At 44.2% G+C, this 21,825-nt stretch overlaps 1 protein-coding gene across 1 annotated transcript; it reads right to left on the bottom strand.

The window, feature by feature from the left end:
• Window positions 1-958: 958 nt before the first annotated feature.
• LOC132333036 (telomere repeats-binding bouquet formation protein 1-like) lies at window positions 959-21,099 on the bottom strand. The gene is given in 10 exon segments (XM_059857768.1): window positions 959-1,398; window positions 15,692-15,817; window positions 17,210-17,341; window positions 18,414-18,566; window positions 19,099-19,221; window positions 19,361-19,476; window positions 19,572-19,632; window positions 20,097-20,228; window positions 20,681-20,809; window positions 20,991-21,099. Coding segments are annotated over 10 exon segments (1,266 nt in total). The 3' UTR covers window positions 959-1,213.
• Window positions 21,100-21,825: the final 726 nt, after the last annotated feature.

Genomic DNA, 21,825 nt, shown 5'->3' with positions numbered 1-21,825 from the left:
AAAGGAAAAGGAAAAGGAAAAGGAAAAGGAAAAGGAAAAGGAAAAGGAAAAGGAAAAGGAAAAGGAAAAGGAAAAGGAAAAGGAAAAGGAAAAGGAAAAGGAAAAGACTTAAATTGCAATTTGCAGAAAATTACACAGGCAAGAAAAGCACACTAAAACACTCAGTTAAAAAAAATTGCACTGATTTTCAAAGGAGATTGTTGCTTGAACTACTGACTTTACTTTGGTGCTTTCTGAAGAGTCTCTCTGTTAGTATTTATGAAAGCTTAAAATGTGGTGATAAAGGCACCTATGTCAGGGCCAAATATTTCTCCATGTAGAGCACTAGCATTCTAGAGCCACACTGAATGAGTCAGTTTAATATGGTTCATTTCTGGGCATTCTGGGATAAAATGGGGAATAGGCTCTTTGGGAGCAGTCATCACTGATCACTTCAAGTTTCCACTGAGATCAGGGGGAATTATTCACTGTTTCAAAGCCCAGTAATTTAAATCAGTGTTAAGTGGCTGGAAGTATGCAGTATCAAATCCATCTTAAATCCATCTTAATAAAGATGGATTTCCTGGAACATACACAAGAACAGTTGTTTCCCTTTAAAAGCAGAAGATGCTAATTCACATCTTCCCATTTAGTGCAGACAGTTCCTCTCCAAAAAAAACTGATTTTTTTTTTCAGAAGAATCATTCTAGAAGGAGAAAGAAGAGATGGAAGTCATATAAAGTATGCCCAAAAGGGTTATCCTTATTTGAAAGGTGTGCTGCTCTTGCTTTTTGAAATAGGATGGAGTTTGAGCTCTGCCCCTGACGTTGTCATGTTGAGTGTTCTGCTGTATGTTTATTCCAGTGAATGTACAATATCCACCCTTTGGGGCAGATCAGCAAATCAGTTCCCACAGCTTTACAACCCTGAGCATTTCATGCATCCAAATATTAAAATTATGGGTTTGAATGTCCAGCAATTAAAAATTAACTCAACTTCTTTTTCTATCTCATAGAAAATCTGGGGTTACAATAAACAAGAATACTTCCCACAATACGGATGCCTCCATTCTCTGCACACCTGCAACTCAGTCTGATCTGCAGTACTGATAAAAGTTGCAGGTTGTAGTTTCACACAAATCCAACGTTTTTTCCTGGGATTTTTGCTCACATGGAAATTATCTAAAGGATTTACTTTCATTTTCTCCTTAAACTCTGGAAAGATGTGGTTAGTTTTATACTATTTTGGTAAGTAGGCCAACCTCATCATCCTGTTTTTCAATTGAGTTTCTTCTGTGTAAAATTTCTTTTGCTTTCTTCCAGTAGTCTTGCAAACATCTTTTTCTGACTTGCACATCCAATTCTTCTGCATTGTTCACATTTAAAGAGTTATCATATAAATTCAGAGACAACTGTTCAGCTTTATAAAATACAAAACAACATTAATATTTAAAATTTTATCAAGTAACATTTTTAAAGTATTTATTATATTTTAGTATGCTGAGGGACAGCCCCAATAATTTAATGCAAAAAACCAATTTTTATAAAATTTAGATTTATACATAAATGTCAACATACTTGAAATATACTCTGCAGTTACAAGAGGTGAGCTTGCAACTATAGCTCCTATAAACTGTTTTCACAATGATGCCGTGGGAAAAAAAAGCTTTTTCATTGAATTAATTCTGGGTTCTTCACCAGTATGAGCCTCTGCTTTTTTAAAGAAACAATTCCATATTAATGGACACTACCAATCTCCACACCTCCTCAATCTGACACAAACCTCTCTGCCGGGGTCTCTCTTTCTAGCTGGTCAGAGTGACCCCGACTAAAGTTCGAAAGTTTCTTTTCTCAGCCCGGTGCTTGAAGAAGAAGTCAGGGCTCTTCATTTTTTCGGTCTCAAGATTGTTTATTGCATCTTATCTATAAAGTTCTTTCTCCCTGTCCAGCCGAGATCCGTTTGGCAGGACAGCCAGAGGCACTCCCCCCACCCCCAGGGCGGTGTTATCTTTATATACTACAAACTACGTGTACAATATTTACAGTTATTTTCCAATACCTATCATCTATATTAGACAGTGAGTTTCTACTTTAGACCAATCTAAAAGTGCCAACATCACCAGACAAGATGGAGGTAGAGAAGAAGAAGAAAGGCTAGACACGCCCAAATCCCTCCATCTTGTCACCAGAAACCCCTATACCAAAAATCCTAAAACTTACATTTAGACTCTGTAATTATTTATTCTTACACTATTTACACTATTGTGGCTTTTATCTCTTTCTATAAAGGTGACAAGTTATTCCGTGGTTCATAATCGAACCCACTGGTGTTCTGGGCTGTGTGCCAGGGTCTCCGAGCCCCCTGGCAAGGGTCCCAGGAAACTCCGGACTCCCAAAGGAATGTCCTGAGTTCCGACATCTCCCCCTTCTGTTTGCACCAAGAAGACCTCTTTGGCAGCTTGGTTGACAACCCGCCATATACACAAAAGAATGCATGGCGCAATGAACAAGAGAACTAAAAGCCCTACTAAAATATAACAAGCAATCATCTAACAACAGTTCTACAACACCACTGATTCCCACACCCATGAAGAGACCCAAAGTCCACAGTCTTCTGTGGGCAAAACACAAGGGTTGGAATCTCTGTGCAGTCCACATCTCTACATCTTCTTTTCTGCTTATGGAATGGTCAGCGTTTTCTTGCCCACGCTTCTTGTCAGCATTGTCTTGCACTGGATGGAGTTTCACATTCTTCACTGAGATTCACCTGGACTTTTGTACCTGCTAAAACACAAACAAATCCACGCCCCCGAAGAGACTGGAGGATTTTCTTAAAATCTCGGAGGTGAAGAATGGATCCTGATATGAAAGTAAAACATTGATCAACTCTGTTTCAGTCTCTATGCAATTGCATAGGGAAATGTAAAATGACAGCAATTAGAAATCAATTAGATAATACACATAACCAATAACACATCTGAAATCATACAATTGTCAAACACTACAACACTGAACTGTCATCCCAGAGTCTGCGACAGCTGATGAACCTTACAACAACAGAGAACTGGAGAATCCATGTCCGGATTCATGTTTCTCCAAACTCTCTCTGAAAACAGGCTCAGCTATCATAGACGGTCAAATTGCCAAGCCAAAAGGACTTGAATACTTTTTGATGCAGAAAACATCTGGGCTGATTGTCAATCACTCCATTCAAGTAGAGCTAGGACTTGGCCAGAGCCCGAACTCTAATTGATGGATATCACTTAGCACATTCTTAAAATGAGACTCTTAAAAACAGCAATTATGAATAGGAAACCTTAGGATTAAAGATCTATCAAACCATTAAATAATTGGATCCTTCTGAAACTTCTGTTGGGATAGAAATTCTTCAAACACAGTAGACTTCTTGAATTCTTGGCTGAAGTACCTCTGTAATAACTGAAGAAACAATAAATGAAGAAAACCACAAAAGCGGCAATTTGGATTTAAAAGAAATCCAAAAACCTGCGAGTAGTTAGGAAATAAAGACAAGATTCTGAAGAGACGTGGCTTCTCACAAAAGAGATAGTGGAACACTGGCTGGCTATAAACACTACAATACCCTGTTAATAATTCTTATCACAAATTCTGAGAATTCTCATTATATAATCAACTTATCAACAGGAAGTATTTGAAGGAGTTAAGACAACCTTTTTAAAGTATTCATATAACATTAACAGCAATCCTTATTTATCAGTATTACCTATAAAATCTAAAAATAACAAAGGTTACAAACTCACTGACAACAATCCCTAAAACTCTGAACCATTGGAGAATCAGCTGATGACCCCACAGATAGGATCTGATTGATGTTTCTCAAATGCTCTGTCTTCAGAGACACTTTGAGTAATTGAATCCTTACTAATACTTCTATCTTTATATGGTGCCGTCTCTCTCCCTGAGAGGCATTTTTCAAAATAGATTTCCATCTACATCATATTTGGAATAACATTGATTTGCATTGATTTTCCCTTCTTTTTTCTGTATCTTGGGCAAAAGCCTGGTGCTTTCTCACTTTTCTCTGATTTTTGGACAACTTTTTTTTTTTTTTTTTTTTTCTTTCCACGCCCATCTTTTGCATCTGAGACTTGATCATCTGATAAATGCTGTTTCTGTCACTTCTGTGGGACTAGCCTGTTGAAGAGCTCGGTGTGCCTCACTCAACATGTGCTGCACCCGCGAAAAATCTCCAACTTGAGATTTTGATGGAGGCTGAAACTGTGTGCTGGCTGCTGCGGTTGGCTGGGTGCCCATTGCCCTGGGATCGGAGAGGGGTGGTACCTGGGGCAGCCTCTGTACCCTGATCACGCCCCGTCTCTGCCTGTGCCGTCACGGGAGTGTGGACAACCCCGCCCCGACCGCGCCTCCCCTGCGCTTGTCTCGGCGCAGGCGCGGTCTCGGAAATGTCCTTCTCTCTCTGATCGACACCAGTACAGCTCAGATCCCATTCTGGCCCCGTGCCAACACCCGCAGCCGGCGCGCGGTCCCTGCTCGGCCGGTGCCCGTCCCGCGTCCGCGAACTGGGGAAAAAACCCTTCGCGCCCCGACTTCCGGGTCCTGCATCATCACCACGCGTCTCCTGCGTCTGCCTACGGGCACCGCTTGGAGCCCTGCAGCTGCTCCAAGTTTACCGCCCGCGTCTGACGTGGACGCTATGATTTGAGAGCCCTTCCCGGACGTCCCGCGGGTCTCGCCCTGCGCGCGCGTCTTTGGCACTGCGCCAGCTGAGGCTGCCGCTGTCGGTGTCATGCTCACAGCCCCCGCGCCGAAACTTGCGTCCCCCACTGCCTCCGCGCTCCCCCCGCCGCTCGCCGCCGCCGCCCCGCAGCCACGCTCGCCGCGAGAGAGCAATCCCTCCTCCCCTCCGGTCCCCGTTCGCCCCCCCTTTCCGACTTGGACGCTTTTCCCGTCCCTTTCCCCTGCTGTTTTCGCGAACTGGGAGGGTTTGCCCCTACAGGGCGTTCTTGCCCCTCCGGTTCGCTAGATGAAAATTCTAATTCATCTGGGGTAAGGACCGTATTTGCGTCCGAATCGGAACCCGAACTCCCCGCTGTTTCTGGGGTTTCAGGGCGTTTTGGAGGCCTCCTGGACTTTCGGGGTAGAGGAATTGAAGGCGGTAAAGCTACTTCCCGCTCCCTCTCATCGGGAGCTATTTCCCGCTCCCTCTCATCGGGAGCTATTTCCCGCTCCCTCTCATCAGGAGCTACTTCCCCAGGGCTGGTTGGGACCAGAGACAATCTCTGCTTTGAGCTTTGCTCTCCTCCCCCCGCCCCTGTGGGATTCACAATTAATGACCTTTTAGCTCTACTCCGGGATCTTGCCGTAATTGCCTCTAACATGATCCTTGCTGGGGATAAAAGCTTCAAGGCCGTTTTACCTTTTTTCAGAGATTTTCACAAGTTGTGTGGCTGCCAGACCTTGTAAGGCTGACAAAATCCTTAACTGTTCCTGAGAGCATGTCCCCTCCATGTTCTCAAATCTAAACCTTCTTACCAAAAGCTGAATCATTTGCAAGGTCCGTCCGGAGGTCGCCCTGGTCACTGGCCCCCCCGTCAGATCTGGATGCGAGTCTGTTTAGCAGAAGTTGAATCTTGGATCTTCTGTGTGGATTTTTTTTTTCTTTTTTTTTCTTTTTCCCTTTTTTTTTTTCTTTTTTTTTTTTTTCTTTTTGGGAGTGCCTGCTTCTTTTCCTTGTCCTTTTTTGTTCTCTTCACGGGCTGTGTTTCAGCAGCTGATGTCTGGTGGCGTGGCTGCCTGCCAACTGCCCACCTGGGTGCTTTCTTGCTGCCCAACGTGTCGTGGTCTCTCTTTTGCAGCCCATCTCTTGCAGCCGTCTCTCTTTCCGCCCATCCGGGTTGTTCTCTTGCCGCCCAGCTCTTGCAGCCCACCTGGGAATGCTAAATGCCGGGTCTTTCTTGCAGCCAAGCCAGGGAACGCCAGTTGCCGCATCTTTCTTCGAGCCCACCCAGGGACGCCAGTTGCCGGGGTCTCTCTTTCTAGCTGGTCAGAGTGACCCCGACTAAAGTTCGAAAGTTTCTTTTCTCAGCCCGGTGCTTGAAGAAGAAGTCAGGGCTCTTCATTTTTTCGGTCTCAAGATTGTTTATTGCATCTTATCTATAAAGTTCTTTCTCCCTGTCCAGCCGAGATCCGTTTGGCAGGACAGCCAGAGGCACTCCCCCCACCCCCAGGGCGGTGTTATCTTTATATACTACAAACTACGTGTACAATATTTACAGTTATTTTCCAATACCTATCATCTATATTAGACAGTGAGTTTCTACTTTAGACCAATCTAAAAGTGCCAACATCACCAGACAAGATGGAGGTAGAGAAGAAGAAGAAAGGCTAGACACGCCCAAATCCCTCCATCTTGTCACCAGAAACCCCTATACCAAAAATCCTAAAACTTACATTTAGACTCTGTAATTATTTATTCTTACACTATTTACACTATTGTGGCTTTTATCTCTTTCTATAAAGGTGACAAGTTATTCCGTGGTTCATAATCGAACCCACTGGTGTTCTGGGCTGTGTGCCAGGGTCTCCGAGCCCCCTGGCAAGGGTCCCAGGAAACTCCGGACTCCCAAAGGAATGTCCTGAGTTCCGACATCTCCCCCTTCTGTTTGCACCAAGAAGACCTCTTTGGCAGCTTGGTTGACAACCCGCCATATACACAAAAGAATGCATGGCGCAATGAACAAGAGAACTAAAAGCCCTACTAAAATATAACAAGCAATCATCTAACAACAGTTCTACAACACCACTGATTCCCACACCCATGAAGAGACCCAAAGTCCACAGTCTTCTGTGGGCAAAACACAAGGGTTGGAATCTCTGTGCAGTCCACATCTCTACATCTTCTTTTCTGCTTATGGAATGGTCAGCGTTTTCTTGCCCACGCTTCTTGTCAGCATTGTCTTGCACTGGATGGAGTTTCACATTCTTCACTGAGATTCACCTGGACTTTTGTACCTGCTAAAACACAAACAAATCCACGCCCCCGAAGAGACTGGAGGATTTTCTTAAAATCTCGGAGGTGAAGAATGGATCCTGATATGAAAGTAAAACATTGATCAACTCTGTTTCAGTCTCTATGCAATTGCATAGGGAAATGTAAAATGACAGCAATTAGAAATCAATTAGATAATACACATAACCAATAACACATCTGAAATCATACAATTGTCAAACACTACAACACTGAACTGTCATCCCAGAGTCTGCGACAGCTGATGAACCTTACAACAACAGAGAACTGGAGAATCCATGTCCGGATTCATGTTTCTCCAAACTCTCTCTGAAAACAGGCTCAGCTATCATAGACGGTCAAATTGCCAAGCCAAAAGGACTTGAATACTTTTTGATGCAGAAAACATCTGGGCTGATTGTCAATCACTCCATTCAAGTAGAGCTAGGACTTGGCCAGAGCCCGAACTCTAATTGATGGATATCACTTAGCACATTCTTAAAATGAGACTCTTAAAAACAGCAATTATGAATAGGAAACCTTAGGATTAAAGATCTATCAAACCATTAAATAATTGGATCCTTCTGAAACTTCTGTTGGGATAGAAATTCTTCAAACACAGTAGACTTCTTGAATTCTTGGCTGAAGTACCTCTGTAATAACTGAAGAAACAATAAATGAAGAAAACCACAAAAGCGGCAATTTGGATTTAAAAGAAATCCAAAAACCTGCGAGTAGTTAGGAAATAAAGACAAGATTCTGAAGAGACGTGGCTTCTCACAAAAGAGATAGTGGAACACTGGCTGGCTATAAACACTACAATACCCTGTTAATAATTCTTATCACAAATTCTGAGAATTCTCATTATATAATCAACTTATCAACAGGAAGTATTTGAAGGAGTTAAGACAACCTTTTTAAAGTATTCATATAACATTAACAGCAATCCTTATTTATCAGTATTACCTATAAAATCTAAAAATAACAAAGGTTACAAACTCACTGACAACAATCCCTAAAACTCTGAACCATTGGAGAATCAGCTGATGACCCCACAGATAGGATCTGATTGATGTTTCTCAAATGCTCTGTCTTCAGAGACACTTTGAGTAATTGAATCCTTACTAATACTTCTATCTTTATATGGTGCCGTCTCTCTCCCTGAGAGGCATTTTTCAAAATAGATTTCCATCTACATCATATTTGGAATAACATTGATTTGCATTGATTTTCCCTTCTTTTTTCTGTATCTTGGGCAAAAGCCTGGTGCTTTCTCACTTTTCTCTGATTTTTGGACAACTTTTTTTTTTTTTTTTTTTTTCTTTCCACGCCCATCTTTTGCATCTGAGACTTGATCATCTGATAAATGCTGTTTCTGTCACTTCTGTGGGACTAGCCTGTTGAAGAGCTCGGTGTGCCTCACTCAACATGTGCTGCACCCGCGAAAAATCTCCAACTTGAGATTTTGATGGAGGCTGAAACTGTGTGCTGGCTGCTGCGGTTGGCTGGGTGCCCATTGCCCTGGGATCGGAGAGGGGTGGTACCTGGGGCAGCCTCTGTACCCTGATCACGCCCCGTCTCTGCCTGTGCCGTCACGGGAGTGTGGACAACCCCGCCCCGACCGCGCCTCCCCTGCGCTTGTCTCGGCGCAGGCGCGGTCTCGGAAATGTCCTTCTCTCTCTGATCGACACCAGTACAGCTCAGATCCCATTCTGGCCCCGTGCCAACACCCGCAGCCGGCGCGCGGTCCCTGCTCGGCCGGTGCCCGTCCCGCGTCCGCGAACTGGGGAAAAAACCCTTCGCGCCCCGACTTCCGGGTCCTGCATCATCACCACGCGTCTCCTGCGTCTGCCTACGGGCACCGCTTGGAGCCCTGCAGCTGCTCCAAGTTTACCGCCCGCGTCTGACGTGGACGCTATGATTTGAGAGCCCTTCCCGGACGTCCCGCGGGTCTCGCCCTGCGCGCGCGTCTTTGGCACTGCGCCAGCTGAGGCTGCCGCTGTCGGTGTCATGCTCACAGCCCCCGCGCCGAAACTTGCGTCCCCCACTGCCTCCGCGCTCCCCCCGCCGCTCGCCGCCGCCGCCCCGCAGCCACGCTCGCCGCGAGAGAGCAATCCCTCCTCCCCTCCGGTCCCCGTTCGCCCCCCCTTTCCGACTTGGACGCTTTTCCCGTCCCTTTCCCCTGCTGTTTTCGCGAACTGGGAGGGTTTGCCCCTACAGGGCGTTCTTGCCCCTCCGGTTCGCTAGATGAAAATTCTAATTCATCTGGGGTAAGGACCGTATTTGCGTCCGAATCGGAACCCGAACTCCCCGCTGTTTCTGGGGTTTCAGGGCGTTTTGGAGGCCTCCTGGACTTTCGGGGTAGAGGAATTGAAGGCGGTAAAGCTACTTCCCGCTCCCTCTCATCGGGAGCTATTTCCCGCTCCCTCTCATCGGGAGCTATTTCCCGCTCCCTCTCATCAGGAGCTACTTCCCCAGGGCTGGTTGGGACCAGAGACAATCTCTGCTTTGAGCTTTGCTCTCCTCCCCCCGCCCCTGTGGGATTCACAATTAATGACCTTTTAGCTCTACTCCGGGATCTTGCCGTAATTGCCTCTAACATGATCCTTGCTGGGGATAAAAGCTTCAAGGCCGTTTTACCTTTTTTCAGAGATTTTCACAAGTTGTGTGGCTGCCAGACCTTGTAAGGCTGACAAAATCCTTAACTGTTCCTGAGAGCATGTCCCCTCCATGTTCTCAAATCTAAACCTTCTTACCAAAAGCTGAATCATTTGCAAGGTCCGTCCGGAGGTCGCCCTGGTCACTGGCCCCCCCGTCAGATCTGGATGCGAGTCTGTTTAGCAGAAGTTGAATCTTGGATCTTCTGTGTGGATTTTTTTTTTCTTTTTTTTTCTTTTTCCCTTTTTTTTTTTCTTTTTTTTTTTTTTCTTTTTGGGAGTGCCTGCTTCTTTTCCTTGTCCTTTTTTGTTCTCTTCACGGGCTGTGTTTCAGCAGCTGATGTCTGGTGGCGTGGCTGCCTGCCAACTGCCCACCTGGGTGCTTTCTTGCTGCCCAACGTGTCGTGGTCTCTCTTTTGCAGCCCATCTCTTGCAGCCGTCTCTCTTTCCGCCCATCCGGGTTGTTCTCTTGCCGCCCAGCTCTTGCAGCCCACCTGGGAATGCTAAATGCCGGGTCTTTCTTGCAGCCAAGCCAGGGAACGCCAGTTGCCGCATCTTTCTTCGAGCCCACCCAGGGACGCCAGTTGCCGGGGTCTCTCTTTCTAGCTGGTCAGAGTGACCCCGACTAAAGTTCGAAAGTTTCTTTTCTCAGCCCGGTGCTTGAAGAAGAAGTCAGGGCTCTTCATTTTTTCGGTCTCAAGATTGTTTATTGCATCTTATCTATAAAGTTCTTTCTCCCTGTCCAGCCGAGATCCGTTTGGCAGGACAGCCAGAGGCACTCCCCCCACCCCCAGGGCGGTGTTATCTTTATATACTACAAACTACGTGTACAATATTTACAGTTATTTTCCAATACCTATCATCTATATTAGACAGTGAGTTTCTACTTTAGACCAATCTAAAAGTGCCAACATCACCAGACAAGATGGAGGTAGAGAAGAAGAAGAAAGGCTAGACACGCCCAAATCCCTCCATCTTGTCACCAGAAACCCCTATACCAAAAATCCTAAAACTTACATTTAGACTCTGTAATTATTTATTCTTACACTATTTACACTATTGTGGCTTTTATCTCTTTCTATAAAGGTGACAAGTTATTCCGTGGTTCATAATCGAACCCACTGGTGTTCTGGGCTGTGTGCCAGGGTCTCCGAGCCCCCTGGCAAGGGTCCCAGGAAACTCCGGACTCCCAAAGGAATGTCCTGAGTTCCGACATCTCCCCCTTCTGTTTGCACCAAGAAGACCTCTTTGGCAGCTTGGTTGACAACCCGCCATATACACAAAAGAATGCATGGCGCAATGAACAAGAGAACTAAAAGCCCTACTAAAATATAACAAGCAATCATCTAACAACAGTTCTACAACACCACTGATTCCCACACCCATGAAGAGACCCAAAGTCCACAGTCTTCTGTGGGCAAAACACAAGGGTTGGAATCTCTGTGCAGTCCACATCTCTACATCTTCTTTTCTGCTTATGGAATGGTCAGCGTTTTCTTGCCCACGCTTCTTGTCAGCATTGTCTTGCACTGGATGGAGTTTCACATTCTTCACTGAGATTCACCTGGACTTTTGTACCTGCTAAAACACAAACAAATCCACGCCCCCGAAGAGACTGGAGGATTTTCTTAAAATCTCGGAGGTGAAGAATGGATCCTGATATGAAAGTAAAACATTGATCAACTCTGTTTCAGTCTCTATGCAATTGCATAGGGAAATGTAAAATGACAGCAATTAGAAATCAATTAGATAATACACATAACCAATAACACATCTGAAATCATACAATTGTCAAACACTACAACACTGAACTGTCATCCCAGAGTCTGCGACAGCTGATGAACCTTACAACAACAGAGAACTGGAGAATCCATGTCCGGATTCATGTTTCTCCAAACTCTCTCTGAAAACAGGCTCAGCTATCATAGACGGTCAAATTGCCAAGCCAAAAGGACTTGAATACTTTTTGATGCAGAAAACATCTGGGCTGATTGTCAATCACTCCATTCAAGTAGAGCTAGGACTTGGCCAGAGCCCGAACTCTAATTGATGGATATCACTTAGCACATTCTTAAAATGAGACTCTTAAAAACAGCAATTATGAATAGGAAACCTTAGGATTAAAGATCTATCAAACCATTAAATAATTGGATCCTTCTGAAACTTCTGTTGGGATAGAAATTCTTCAAACACAGTAGACTTCTTGAATTCTTGGCTGAAGTACCTCTGTAATAACTGAAGAAACAATAAATGAAGAAAACCACAAAAGCGGCAATTTGGATTTAAAAGAAATCCAAAAACCTGCGAGTAGTTAGGAAATAAAGACAAGATTCTGAAGAGACGTGGCTTCTCACAAAAGAGATAGTGGAACACTGGCTGGCTATAAACACTACAATACCCTGTTAATAATTCTTATCACAAATTCTGAGAATTCTCATTATATAATCAACTTATCAACAGGAAGTATTTGAAGGAGTTAAGACAACCTTTTTAAAGTATTCATATAACATTAACAGCAATCCTTATTTATCAGTATTACCTATAAAATCTAAAAATAACAAAGGTTACAAACTCACTGACAACAATCCCTAAAACTCTGAACCATTGGAGAATCAGCTGATGACCCCACAGATAGGATCTGATTGATGTTTCTCAAATGCTCTGTCTTCAGAGACACTTTGAGTAATTGAATCCTTACTAATACTTCTATCTTTATATGGTGCCGTCTCTCTCCCTGAGAGGCATTTTTCAAAATAGATTTCCATCTACATCATATTTGGAATAACATTGATTTGCATTGATTTTCCCTTCTTTTTTCTGTATCTTGGGCAAAAGCCTGGTGCTTTCTCACTTTTCTCTGATTTTTGGACAACTTTTTTTTTTTTTTTTTTTTTCTTTCCACGCCCATCTTTTGCATCTGAGACTTGATCATCTGATAAATGCTGTTTCTGTCACTTCTGTGGGACTAGCCTGTTGAAGAGCTCGGTGTGCCTCACTCAACATGTGCTGCACCCGCGAAAAATCTCCAACTTGAGATTTTGATGGAGGCTGAAACTGTGTGCTGGCTGCTGCGGTTGGCTGGGTGCCCATTGCCCTGGGATCGGAGAGGGGTGGTACCTGGGGCAGCCTCTGTACCCTGATCACGCCCCGTCTCTGCCTGTGCCGTCACGGGAGTGTGGACAACCCCGCCCCGACCGCGCCTCCCCTGCGCTTGTCTCGGCGCAGGCGCGGTCTCGGAAATGTCCTTCTCTCTCTGATCGACACCAGTACAGCTCAGATCCCATTCTGGCCCCGTGCCAACACCCGCAGCCGGCGCGCGGTCCCTGCTCGGCCGGTGCCCGTCCCGCGTCCGCGAACTGGGGAAAAAACCCTTCGCGCCCCGACTTCCGGGTCCTGCATCATCACCACGCGTCTCCTGCGTCTGCCTACGGGCACCGCTTGGAGCCCTGCAGCTGCTCCAAGTTTACCGCCCGCGTCTGACGTGGACGCTATGATTTGAGAGCCCTTCCCGGACGTCCCGCGGGTCTCGCCCTGCGCGCGCGTCTTTGGCACTGCGCCAGCTGAGGCTGCCGCTGTCGGTGTCATGCTCACAGCCCCCGCGCCGAAACTTGCGTCCCCCACTGCCTCCGCGCTCCCCCCGCCGCTCGCCGCCGCCGCCCCGCAGCCACGCTCGCCGCGAGAGAGCAATCCCTCCTCCCCTCCGGTCCCCGTTCGCCCCCCCTTTCCGACTTGGACGCTTTTCCCGTCCCTTTCCCCTGCTGTTTTCGCGAACTGGGAGGGTTTGCCCCTACAGGGCGTTCTTGCCCCTCCGGTTCGCTAGATGAAAATTCTAATTCATCTGGGGTAAGGACCGTATTTGCGTCCGAATCGGAACCCGAACTCCCCGCTGTTTCTGGGGTTTCAGGGCGTTTTGGAGGCCTCCTGGACTTTCGGGGTAGAGGAATTGAAGGCGGTAAAGCTACTTCCCGCTCCCTCTCATCGGGAGCTATTTCCCGCTCCCTCTCATCGGGAGCTATTTCCCGCTCCCTCTCATCAGGAGCTACTTCCCCAGGGCTGGTTGGGACCAGAGACAATCTCTGCTTTGAGCTTTGCTCTCCTCCCCCCGCCCCTGTGGGATTCACAATTAATGACCTTTTAGCTCTACTCCGGGATCTTGCCGTAATTGCCTCTAACATGATCCTTGCTGGGGATAAAAGCTTCAAGGCCGTTTTACCTTTTTTCAGAGATTTTCACAAGTTGTGTGGCTGCCAGACCTTGTAAGGCTGACAAAATCCTTAACTGTTCCTGAGAGCATGTCCCCTCCATGTTCTCAAATCTAAACCTTCTTACCAAAAGCTGAATCATTTGCAAGGTCCGTCTGGAGGTCGCCCTGGTCACTGGCCCCCCCGTCAGATCTGGATGCGAGTCTGTTTAGCAGAAGTTGAATCTTGGATCTTCTGTGTGGATTTTTTTTTTCTTTTTTTTTTTCTTTTTCCCTTTTTTTTTTTCTTTTTTTTTTTTTCTTTTTGGGAGTGCCTGCTTCTTTTCCTTGTCCTTTTTTGTTCTCTTCACGGGCTGTGTTTCAGCAGCTGATGTCTGGTGGCGTGGCTGCCTGCCAACTGCCCACCTGGGTGCTTTCTTGCTGCCCAACGTGTCGTGGTCTCTCTTTTGCAGCCCATCTCTTGCAGCCGTCTCTCTTTCCGCCCATCCGGGTTGTTCTCTTGCCGCCCAGCTCTTGCTGCCCACCTGGGAATGCCAAATGCCGGGTCTTTCTTGCAGCCAAGCCAGGGAACGCCAGTTGCCGCATCTTTCTTCGAGCCCACCCAGGGACGCCAGTTGCCGGGGTCTCTCTTTCTAGCTGGTCAGAGTGACCCCGACTAAAGTTCGAAAGTTTCTTTTCTCAGCCCAGTGCTTGAAGAAGAAGTCAGGGCTCTTCATTTTTTCGGTCTCAAGATTGTTTATTGCATCTTATCTATAAAGTTCTTTCTCCCTGTCCAGCCGAGATCCGTTTGGCAGGACAGCCAGAGGCACTCCCCCCACCCCCAGGGCGGTGTTATCTTTATATACTACAAACTACGTGTACAATATTTACAGTTATTTTCCAATACCTATCATCTATATTAGACAGTGAGTTTCTACTTTAGACCAATCTAAAAGTGCCAACATCACCAGACAAGATGGAGGTAGAGAAGAAGAAGAAAGGCTAGACACGCCCAAATCCCTCCATCTTGTCACCAGAAACCCCTATACCAAAAATCCTAAAACTTACATTTAGACTCTGTAATTATTTATTCTTACACTATTTACACTATTGTGGCTTTTATCTCTTTCTATAAAGGTGACAAGTTATTCCGTGGTTCATAATCGAACCCACTGGTGTTCTGGGCTGTGTGCCAGGGTCTCCGAGCCCCCTGGCAAGGGTCCCAGGAAACTCCGGACTCCCAAAGGAATGTCCTGAGTTCCGACACTCTCAGTTGTGCTTGCAGCACAGAAATGTAGATACCTGTTTGTTTTTCCTAATTACCAACTGCACACCCTCCACATGCTGGAGATTAGAGGACAAGGTCTCTGTGTTTCATGGGAGGGATTGTACACATAAGTAATAAAAAACTAAAACAGGGGACCCAAAAATACATCCTATTTTAGAATAAAAAGATCAAGATTTCTTAATATTAGAAATTAATGCAGACACAGTGATTTTGGGCTTGATTATCTCCTGGTTTATTCTCTCCTTCTAGTGGTACATCCCCAGGAAGAGAGTATCCAGTGGGTGTTGAATGACAATGTTTGTATTTTCCACACCATTTAGAGATAGGAAAGCTTTAAGAACTGGCCCTACGTGGAGAGGTTTCACAAATGCATTTTTGCAACACTCTTGGAATTTTTACTTCCCTTTTTTCTGCCTAAGTCAGTTCTTGATGACAAAAAGGCAACTTTCTGTGCAGAAAACAAACATCTTTTGGAGTACACAGAATTACAAAGCTGCCACTGTTAAAATCCCTTGGGGAATCAGCAGAACACAGAGATGGAAACAATCCCTCTCCTTTTTAAAGCAGTCACAGCAAGCTTACTCATTTGTTTGCAGTTCTGCAGCACAAAAGTAGCAGCTTTGATGAGTTCCTCGTCCTGAGATTCTGTCAATACCTGAATCATGAGTGGCAGCCCATTGTTCTGAAGCAGCTCACGCTGGTTCTCTACTAGAACAAGACAAGGTAAAGGTTTGGTTTGGTTTCAGCCCCACACACCTTCACCTTACAGCCATTGTAGGGGCCAACACTGGCAGCTATCTGCACGTTTCTGTAGAGAGAGAGATTTTCATTCCAGACCCGAGCCTGCTGCAGTGACAGCAGGAGAGCTTTACATCCCACAGGATGATGTGACCAGAACTCAGATTGCTGTAAGAAAACTGAAGGATGACTGAGACAAGTTATACAACAGAGCTCCAAACTCATTTAATTGTGGCCTAAAACATTTGAATAATGACTCCTGTATTTCTTCTCTTCCATTACCTGCTCTTGGAGTAGATATGTGACATTTCTGTGAGGTCTGAGATGCAGAAATATCAAAATCTCAAGGTTTATATTTAACAAAATAAAATTAGTAGTTTAATCCTGGTCTAGCCAATCTGTTCCTCCTCATTTATTATGTAATTAGCTGAATTTTTATTGTGATCTCATTCCCATATGGATTCATATAACTGATAACTTGCTAAACATAGTTCTTTCTTCTTGAAACTTAATTAAAAAAAAGAAAGAAAAAATTTTAACATATTTATTTTGACAGTGTTGACATTTTAGGAGAAACCTTTCTTCTGTTTGTTTAATATTTTTTCTATTCAAAAGACATTTTCCATTAAGTATTGTGTCACTAATTCTTCATGAAAAAATGTCTGCTAAAATAAATTTCTGACCTATTGAGCTAATTATTGAACATGTTATTGGCACTCAGAGGATGAAAATCAACCGGGATTTTTGAACATAAGGCCTTTTTCTTGTTTCTCTAAACATACATGAGAAAAACCAGAAGTACAAATGAATTTCCCTTTCTCTTTGCTTGCACTACCACAGAACACCAACTGAAGTGCTGTATTTGTAGCAGATATGCTTGGGCAAGCCCTGAGGAACTTGACAAAACCATTTCAGGGCTACCTCTTGCTCCTGAAAACCAATGCACTTACATGGCTTTTACAAATATTCCTGGCCTTGTAAGCAGTGGACAGAAGCTGTATGTGCCAAGGACCATGAAAAAGAGAGCTCAAGAGAACTCTTTTGCTGGGCCTGGAAAGCTCTGTGTCCAGAGCTTTCAGGTCTGGATTAATTATTCCCTGTGACACCTAAGCCCAGCTCTGAATTCTTGCATATTTAGTCTACTTTTTCAAAGCTACTAAAGACACTTCCTCCTAACAAGCTTTGAAATTTAAAGATGGAACGTTATAGAACAAAGACATTTTTGTCCACATACTGAGATTGTATTATTTAATAGAACTCTCTCTCGTGTCCCAGCCTTGATGAAGTGACACCACTGGAGGAGTCAGTGGATGAGAATTTAGGAGAAGCTGACAGACAGGAAAAAGAAAAAGCAGATCTTACCACAAACTTCAGTACAGTGTCCAATTGTTAGAATAATACTGATTTTTTCTCCTGTGCTCAGTGTCTCATTGGACAGCAGCTTCAGCAGCTCTGACACAGTGTGATACTTTGCCAAGACAACACCCATGGCAGCTGTTTGTTAAAATAATTGGAAGAAAATAAACAAGATCATGAGTGTACAGGAATTATCCAAGGATAAAATCCTGGGTTTTGAGGGAACTCTACAAAGCCCTCAAAGCCTTGGGCCTGCTCAGCCCTGCCCTGCTCCACCTTGAACAGCTCAGATTAGCCCACCCCTCCTGTGCTGCTCCCAAATCCAGCCCTGCCCATCCTCCCAGCCTGTGCTCCACGGAGAGGAGGCAGAAGATCTGAGGAATGAATTTGCACTGTGCAAGTTTTGGAGATCCCTGCTGAGTTTCTCCACGTCCTTTATCAGCTCCAGCCTGGAGCCAGAGAGAGCTGAATAAGACAACAGAGTATCTGCCATAAGAAGAGCAGGGGGCAAGCCCTTGCTGGCACTGGCAACACCACTGCTAGAGCATCCACGCTGAGGCCCAGTCCTGTCAGACCCAACTGATCTGAAACTACCCCCACAACTAGTGCAGGATGATGCTTTTCAACTTTTGGGAACTTCCATTTGAAGCTCTTATGGCAGAAGTGTGAGATCCACCAACCATGGCCACAGCACAGGCTCGTCAGGATCACAGGTTTCTGCAAACCTTCTGTGGAAAACACAAAACCTCATCAGGAGAGCAGTACCCGGCCAGCAAACCAGAGCAGAGTGTGCTGTGCAGAAACACCACGTCCGTTCAGCTCCACCTCTAAATGACTAAAGCTTCCTAAAGCTACACAATTCATTACTGAGGCATAGGCCTAACGCCAGGATCCAAACTGACTGGTCAGATCCAGGCCCAGAGCTCAGCTCTACTTACCCAGCACGGGCTGGAGCATCTTATTTTTAATTTTCAGTTGGGTTTAAATTTCACTGTATTTATTTTAGCAACAATGGGACAGTAATCCACCTCAGATGAACTGAATCATCCCCCACTTACACCTCTGAGTTTTAAAAAACACTGCAACATCCACTGGGATGTATATAACTTAACTGCCTTTAAGCATTCATTTCTGCAACTTTTCCACCAGCGCAAGACTTTAAAAGCTGCATTTTAAAATTACCATAGATAAAAAATTTCTTTCCACTCACAGTTATTAGCAATACAGGCATCCAGAGTCTTTGTTACAACCACGGCAAGCTTCATGCTGGAGTGACTCAAACAGGAATCATGCATAAGCTCAAGGAGAACTTTGGCTAATGTATCCAATCCTCCAATAGAAACAAAATATTTCTGCACATATGCTTAGTGGAAAAAAGAAAAAATATGATTTAAGAGACAGAGTTTGCAAATTATTTTAGCATTTCACTAAGTAAATCGATCAGAGTTTTTCTGTGCATGTGTTAGTCCTTACATTTCTTATACAACAGAAGCTGGAGATACATTAATCTCAAGAAAGGCAGTAACTGCATATAAAATAGTTACAGGAAAACATGACCCTGATATGTGCACACAAATGGCAAACATCATGCCCAAGTTCTACCTAAGTCATTGTTTTCAGTCATGTCATAAGGACTTTCATTTAGACACACTTTTAATCAGAACAGCTCCCAGCAGTTTCACTGACCCTATCAAATGTAAGCAGGCTGTGGCTATTTGTGGACTTGAGCACAGCACAGTGTAAGTAAAGATGGTGGAATACAGTGGTCAGAGTAAAAATTGCAAGAACAGCAAATGTCTTTGTAGTGACTGACAAGAAAGAAAAAACCATTTAGCTCCCTAATTAAACTTCCTTTTATCAAATGCAAAGCTGTGTAAAGCTTGAGCTGCACTTACAGTTATTTGCAATTGTGAGACCAAGAAATGAACAGATGGGACGAACTATGTCAGGCTCTGTGCAACTCTCGAGCCACTCTTTGGCATAGGGAAAAACTGAACAGCAAATGTTCTGATTATCTTCTGGAAAAGTAAAAACAAATTACCCCAAATCAAAACGCAATAAAATCAACTTCAGCTGAACAGTAAAAATGAAACCAAAGTGTTACAGATTTGGAGAGTATCTTTGAACTTCTTCCACAATTTTCAGAGCAACACCTACCGTTCTGGGGGTTGTTGACACAGGCACAGAGAGTGCTGCAGACTGAGGACCAGAGCTGATAGCAGGGATCAGTGTTTTCAGCTGGCAGATTCTTCTCAGACGTGGAGAGAGTTGTTCTGTTAAGGACAATGCAAACAAGTCCCAGACAGTCAAGGAAACATAGCTGCTAACCAGCCTACTATTTGTCTGTTTGAATTGCAGCCCTGTTTACCTGAATAACTGCAGCAGCAGGCTGATGCAGCCTGTGACTCTGACATGGGTTTGCCCATTTTCTAAAAGAGAACACACACAAGACTCCAGAGACAAATGCAACTGCAGACAAAATCTTAACAGCAAGTTTAAATTACATACATACATTCCCTTTCCTAAGCACATCTCCTCCCCAGAAGGAAATACAAAATCACATCAACATATTGGTAAATAACTTTTCTTTGTCTCTCTCTTTCTAGACACTCTCAGAAAATATGAGTTTGCATTTGCAAACTCTCTTTTTAGAACTAAACCACGTTCTGCTGTTTAAGGAAATCCCAGTGAGCAATGACCTACTTCGACAATTCAGGTTCAGTTACATGCAAACATTCATCTTTATAAATTCACTGCACCAAAACATTGCTTATTGCATGTCCAAATCTATTTATTGAATGTCCAACTGCTTACTGACTGTTCCAAATTTTGGACTGCAGATTGGCAAACAGAAAAGGAGTGTTGTTGTAACACAGAAAAAAACCCAACTTACTATTATTTGACACCAGTACTAAGATGACATAAACAGACATTCTTTTCAAGTTCACACCAGAATCCTTTTTAATTAAAAATAAAATGAGGTCTCCAAACAATGCAGAAGTACACAAAGTCTGTTGACAATACACTGAAAACAGAAAGGGAAAACCATTAAGTCCTGAAGTAAGCCACTCATCATCTTAAATTATTAAGTTTCAGTTGTGGCCAGTATGTGGGGAGCAGAGACAGGGCAGGACTATGAAGTGCCTGAGGGCTTCCCCCTGCAGTGAGTTCTACACCAAGCAGGACCCTGGCAAGCTTTGGAACAATCCAGGAGTCACTGAACACTTGCTGCTGAGGGACAGGGGGAGTGCAGCTGTCTGGTAACCTAAAGACACCCTGTGTGCACAAGTCAGCAAGGCACAGATCAAATCTGGGGATGGACAGGGCAACTGGGGAACCTTCCCTGCCCTTGCTCCAACTGACAATCCTGTAGTCTCATTTTGTGTGACCAAAAGAAAATGGAGACAAAGGAGGAGCACAAGTAAGGACAGGGGGCCATAGCACACTCAGAAATACAAACAATGTTATTTTTATTACCATTACTCTCTATAATAATCCCCAATGTAAATAAAGCTGCTTCCTTTACGATGCAATGAGCACTCGACTTGGCAAGGTCATTTATAAACATCAAACCACCAATTTCTCAAAAGTATTCACTCGCTTCACCTACAAGAGGAAAAGAGAACAGAAACTTTTGCTTTTGTTTCTCTGCAAAATGAAAGGCTTCTAAGATTTTCCAACATCTCAAGCCTTGTGTCCTTTAAACATTTTTACAGTGCCCACAAGTTCTTAGCATATATGGTGAACATAAATGCCTGCATTGTTTCTAAGGAAAAGCCTTTCTTACTGTTTTGTTGGCAAATGGAATAGATAGTGATCAAAGCCTCCTTCTGAGACAGAGGGCAGTCCATCTGATATTTAAGGCATTCAAGCAGTAAGTTCAGATCGGTTTTCATATCTAGGAGCAAACACAAAAAACTTCATTAAAATTGTTATATTTTCCATATCTTAATCAAGTCAATATTAGAATAAACCTGTCCAAAATGTAGTGTGTATGTGTATTTTAAAAAAGAGGGAAAAGTGAGCCAAAATGGAGCTACATCACTTCTATTCAGCCACAAACAACAAACCTAGAAATATTTCTGTCCATAGTTTGTTATTTGAGCATGATTTCCTTTGCACAGTAGCAGCCTCCTTTTAATATTTCTGGCCTTTCATTACTAGTAATTCTTAGTAAGTCTGATGTAAACTACTAAATATTAAATTTACAATTGCAAGGTGCATTAAGTGTAAATAATACACAGCCATTAAAGTATTCAGAGTGCAAATAAAATTCAGAGTGCAGCTGAAAATCTGTGGAGTACTAAGGAAAGAGTCCAAGAGCACAAGACTGCTCTGTGGTACTGAGGTACAGGAGACAGAAACCATGCAGCACAGCAGCAGAGCCCTCAGTCAGGTGGGTGGAGACATAACAGAAAATATTCTCTGGGCACCTACAGACAGCCCCAGGTGGGTAAAAGACCTGGAAAATCTGCTTCTTAGTCTTTGGGCTATAATCAAAAGACTTACTTGATAATTATATCTAACAGTGACAGAAGGTGTTGTTTACTGTAAACCCTTACAAGGTTCAAGGGTTCTTAAAGAAGTTAAAATACAATAAAAATGCGGATAAATATTAGCAA

The sequence above is a fragment of the Haemorhous mexicanus genome, chromosome 12, assembly GCF_027477595.1.
Source record: "Haemorhous mexicanus isolate bHaeMex1 chromosome 12, bHaeMex1.pri, whole genome shotgun sequence".
NCBI lineage: Eukaryota > Metazoa > Chordata > Aves > Passeriformes > Fringillidae > Haemorhous > Haemorhous mexicanus.
The sequence above is the reverse complement of the archived record's forward strand: the minus strand, read 5'-3'. Positions and strand labels throughout refer to the sequence as shown.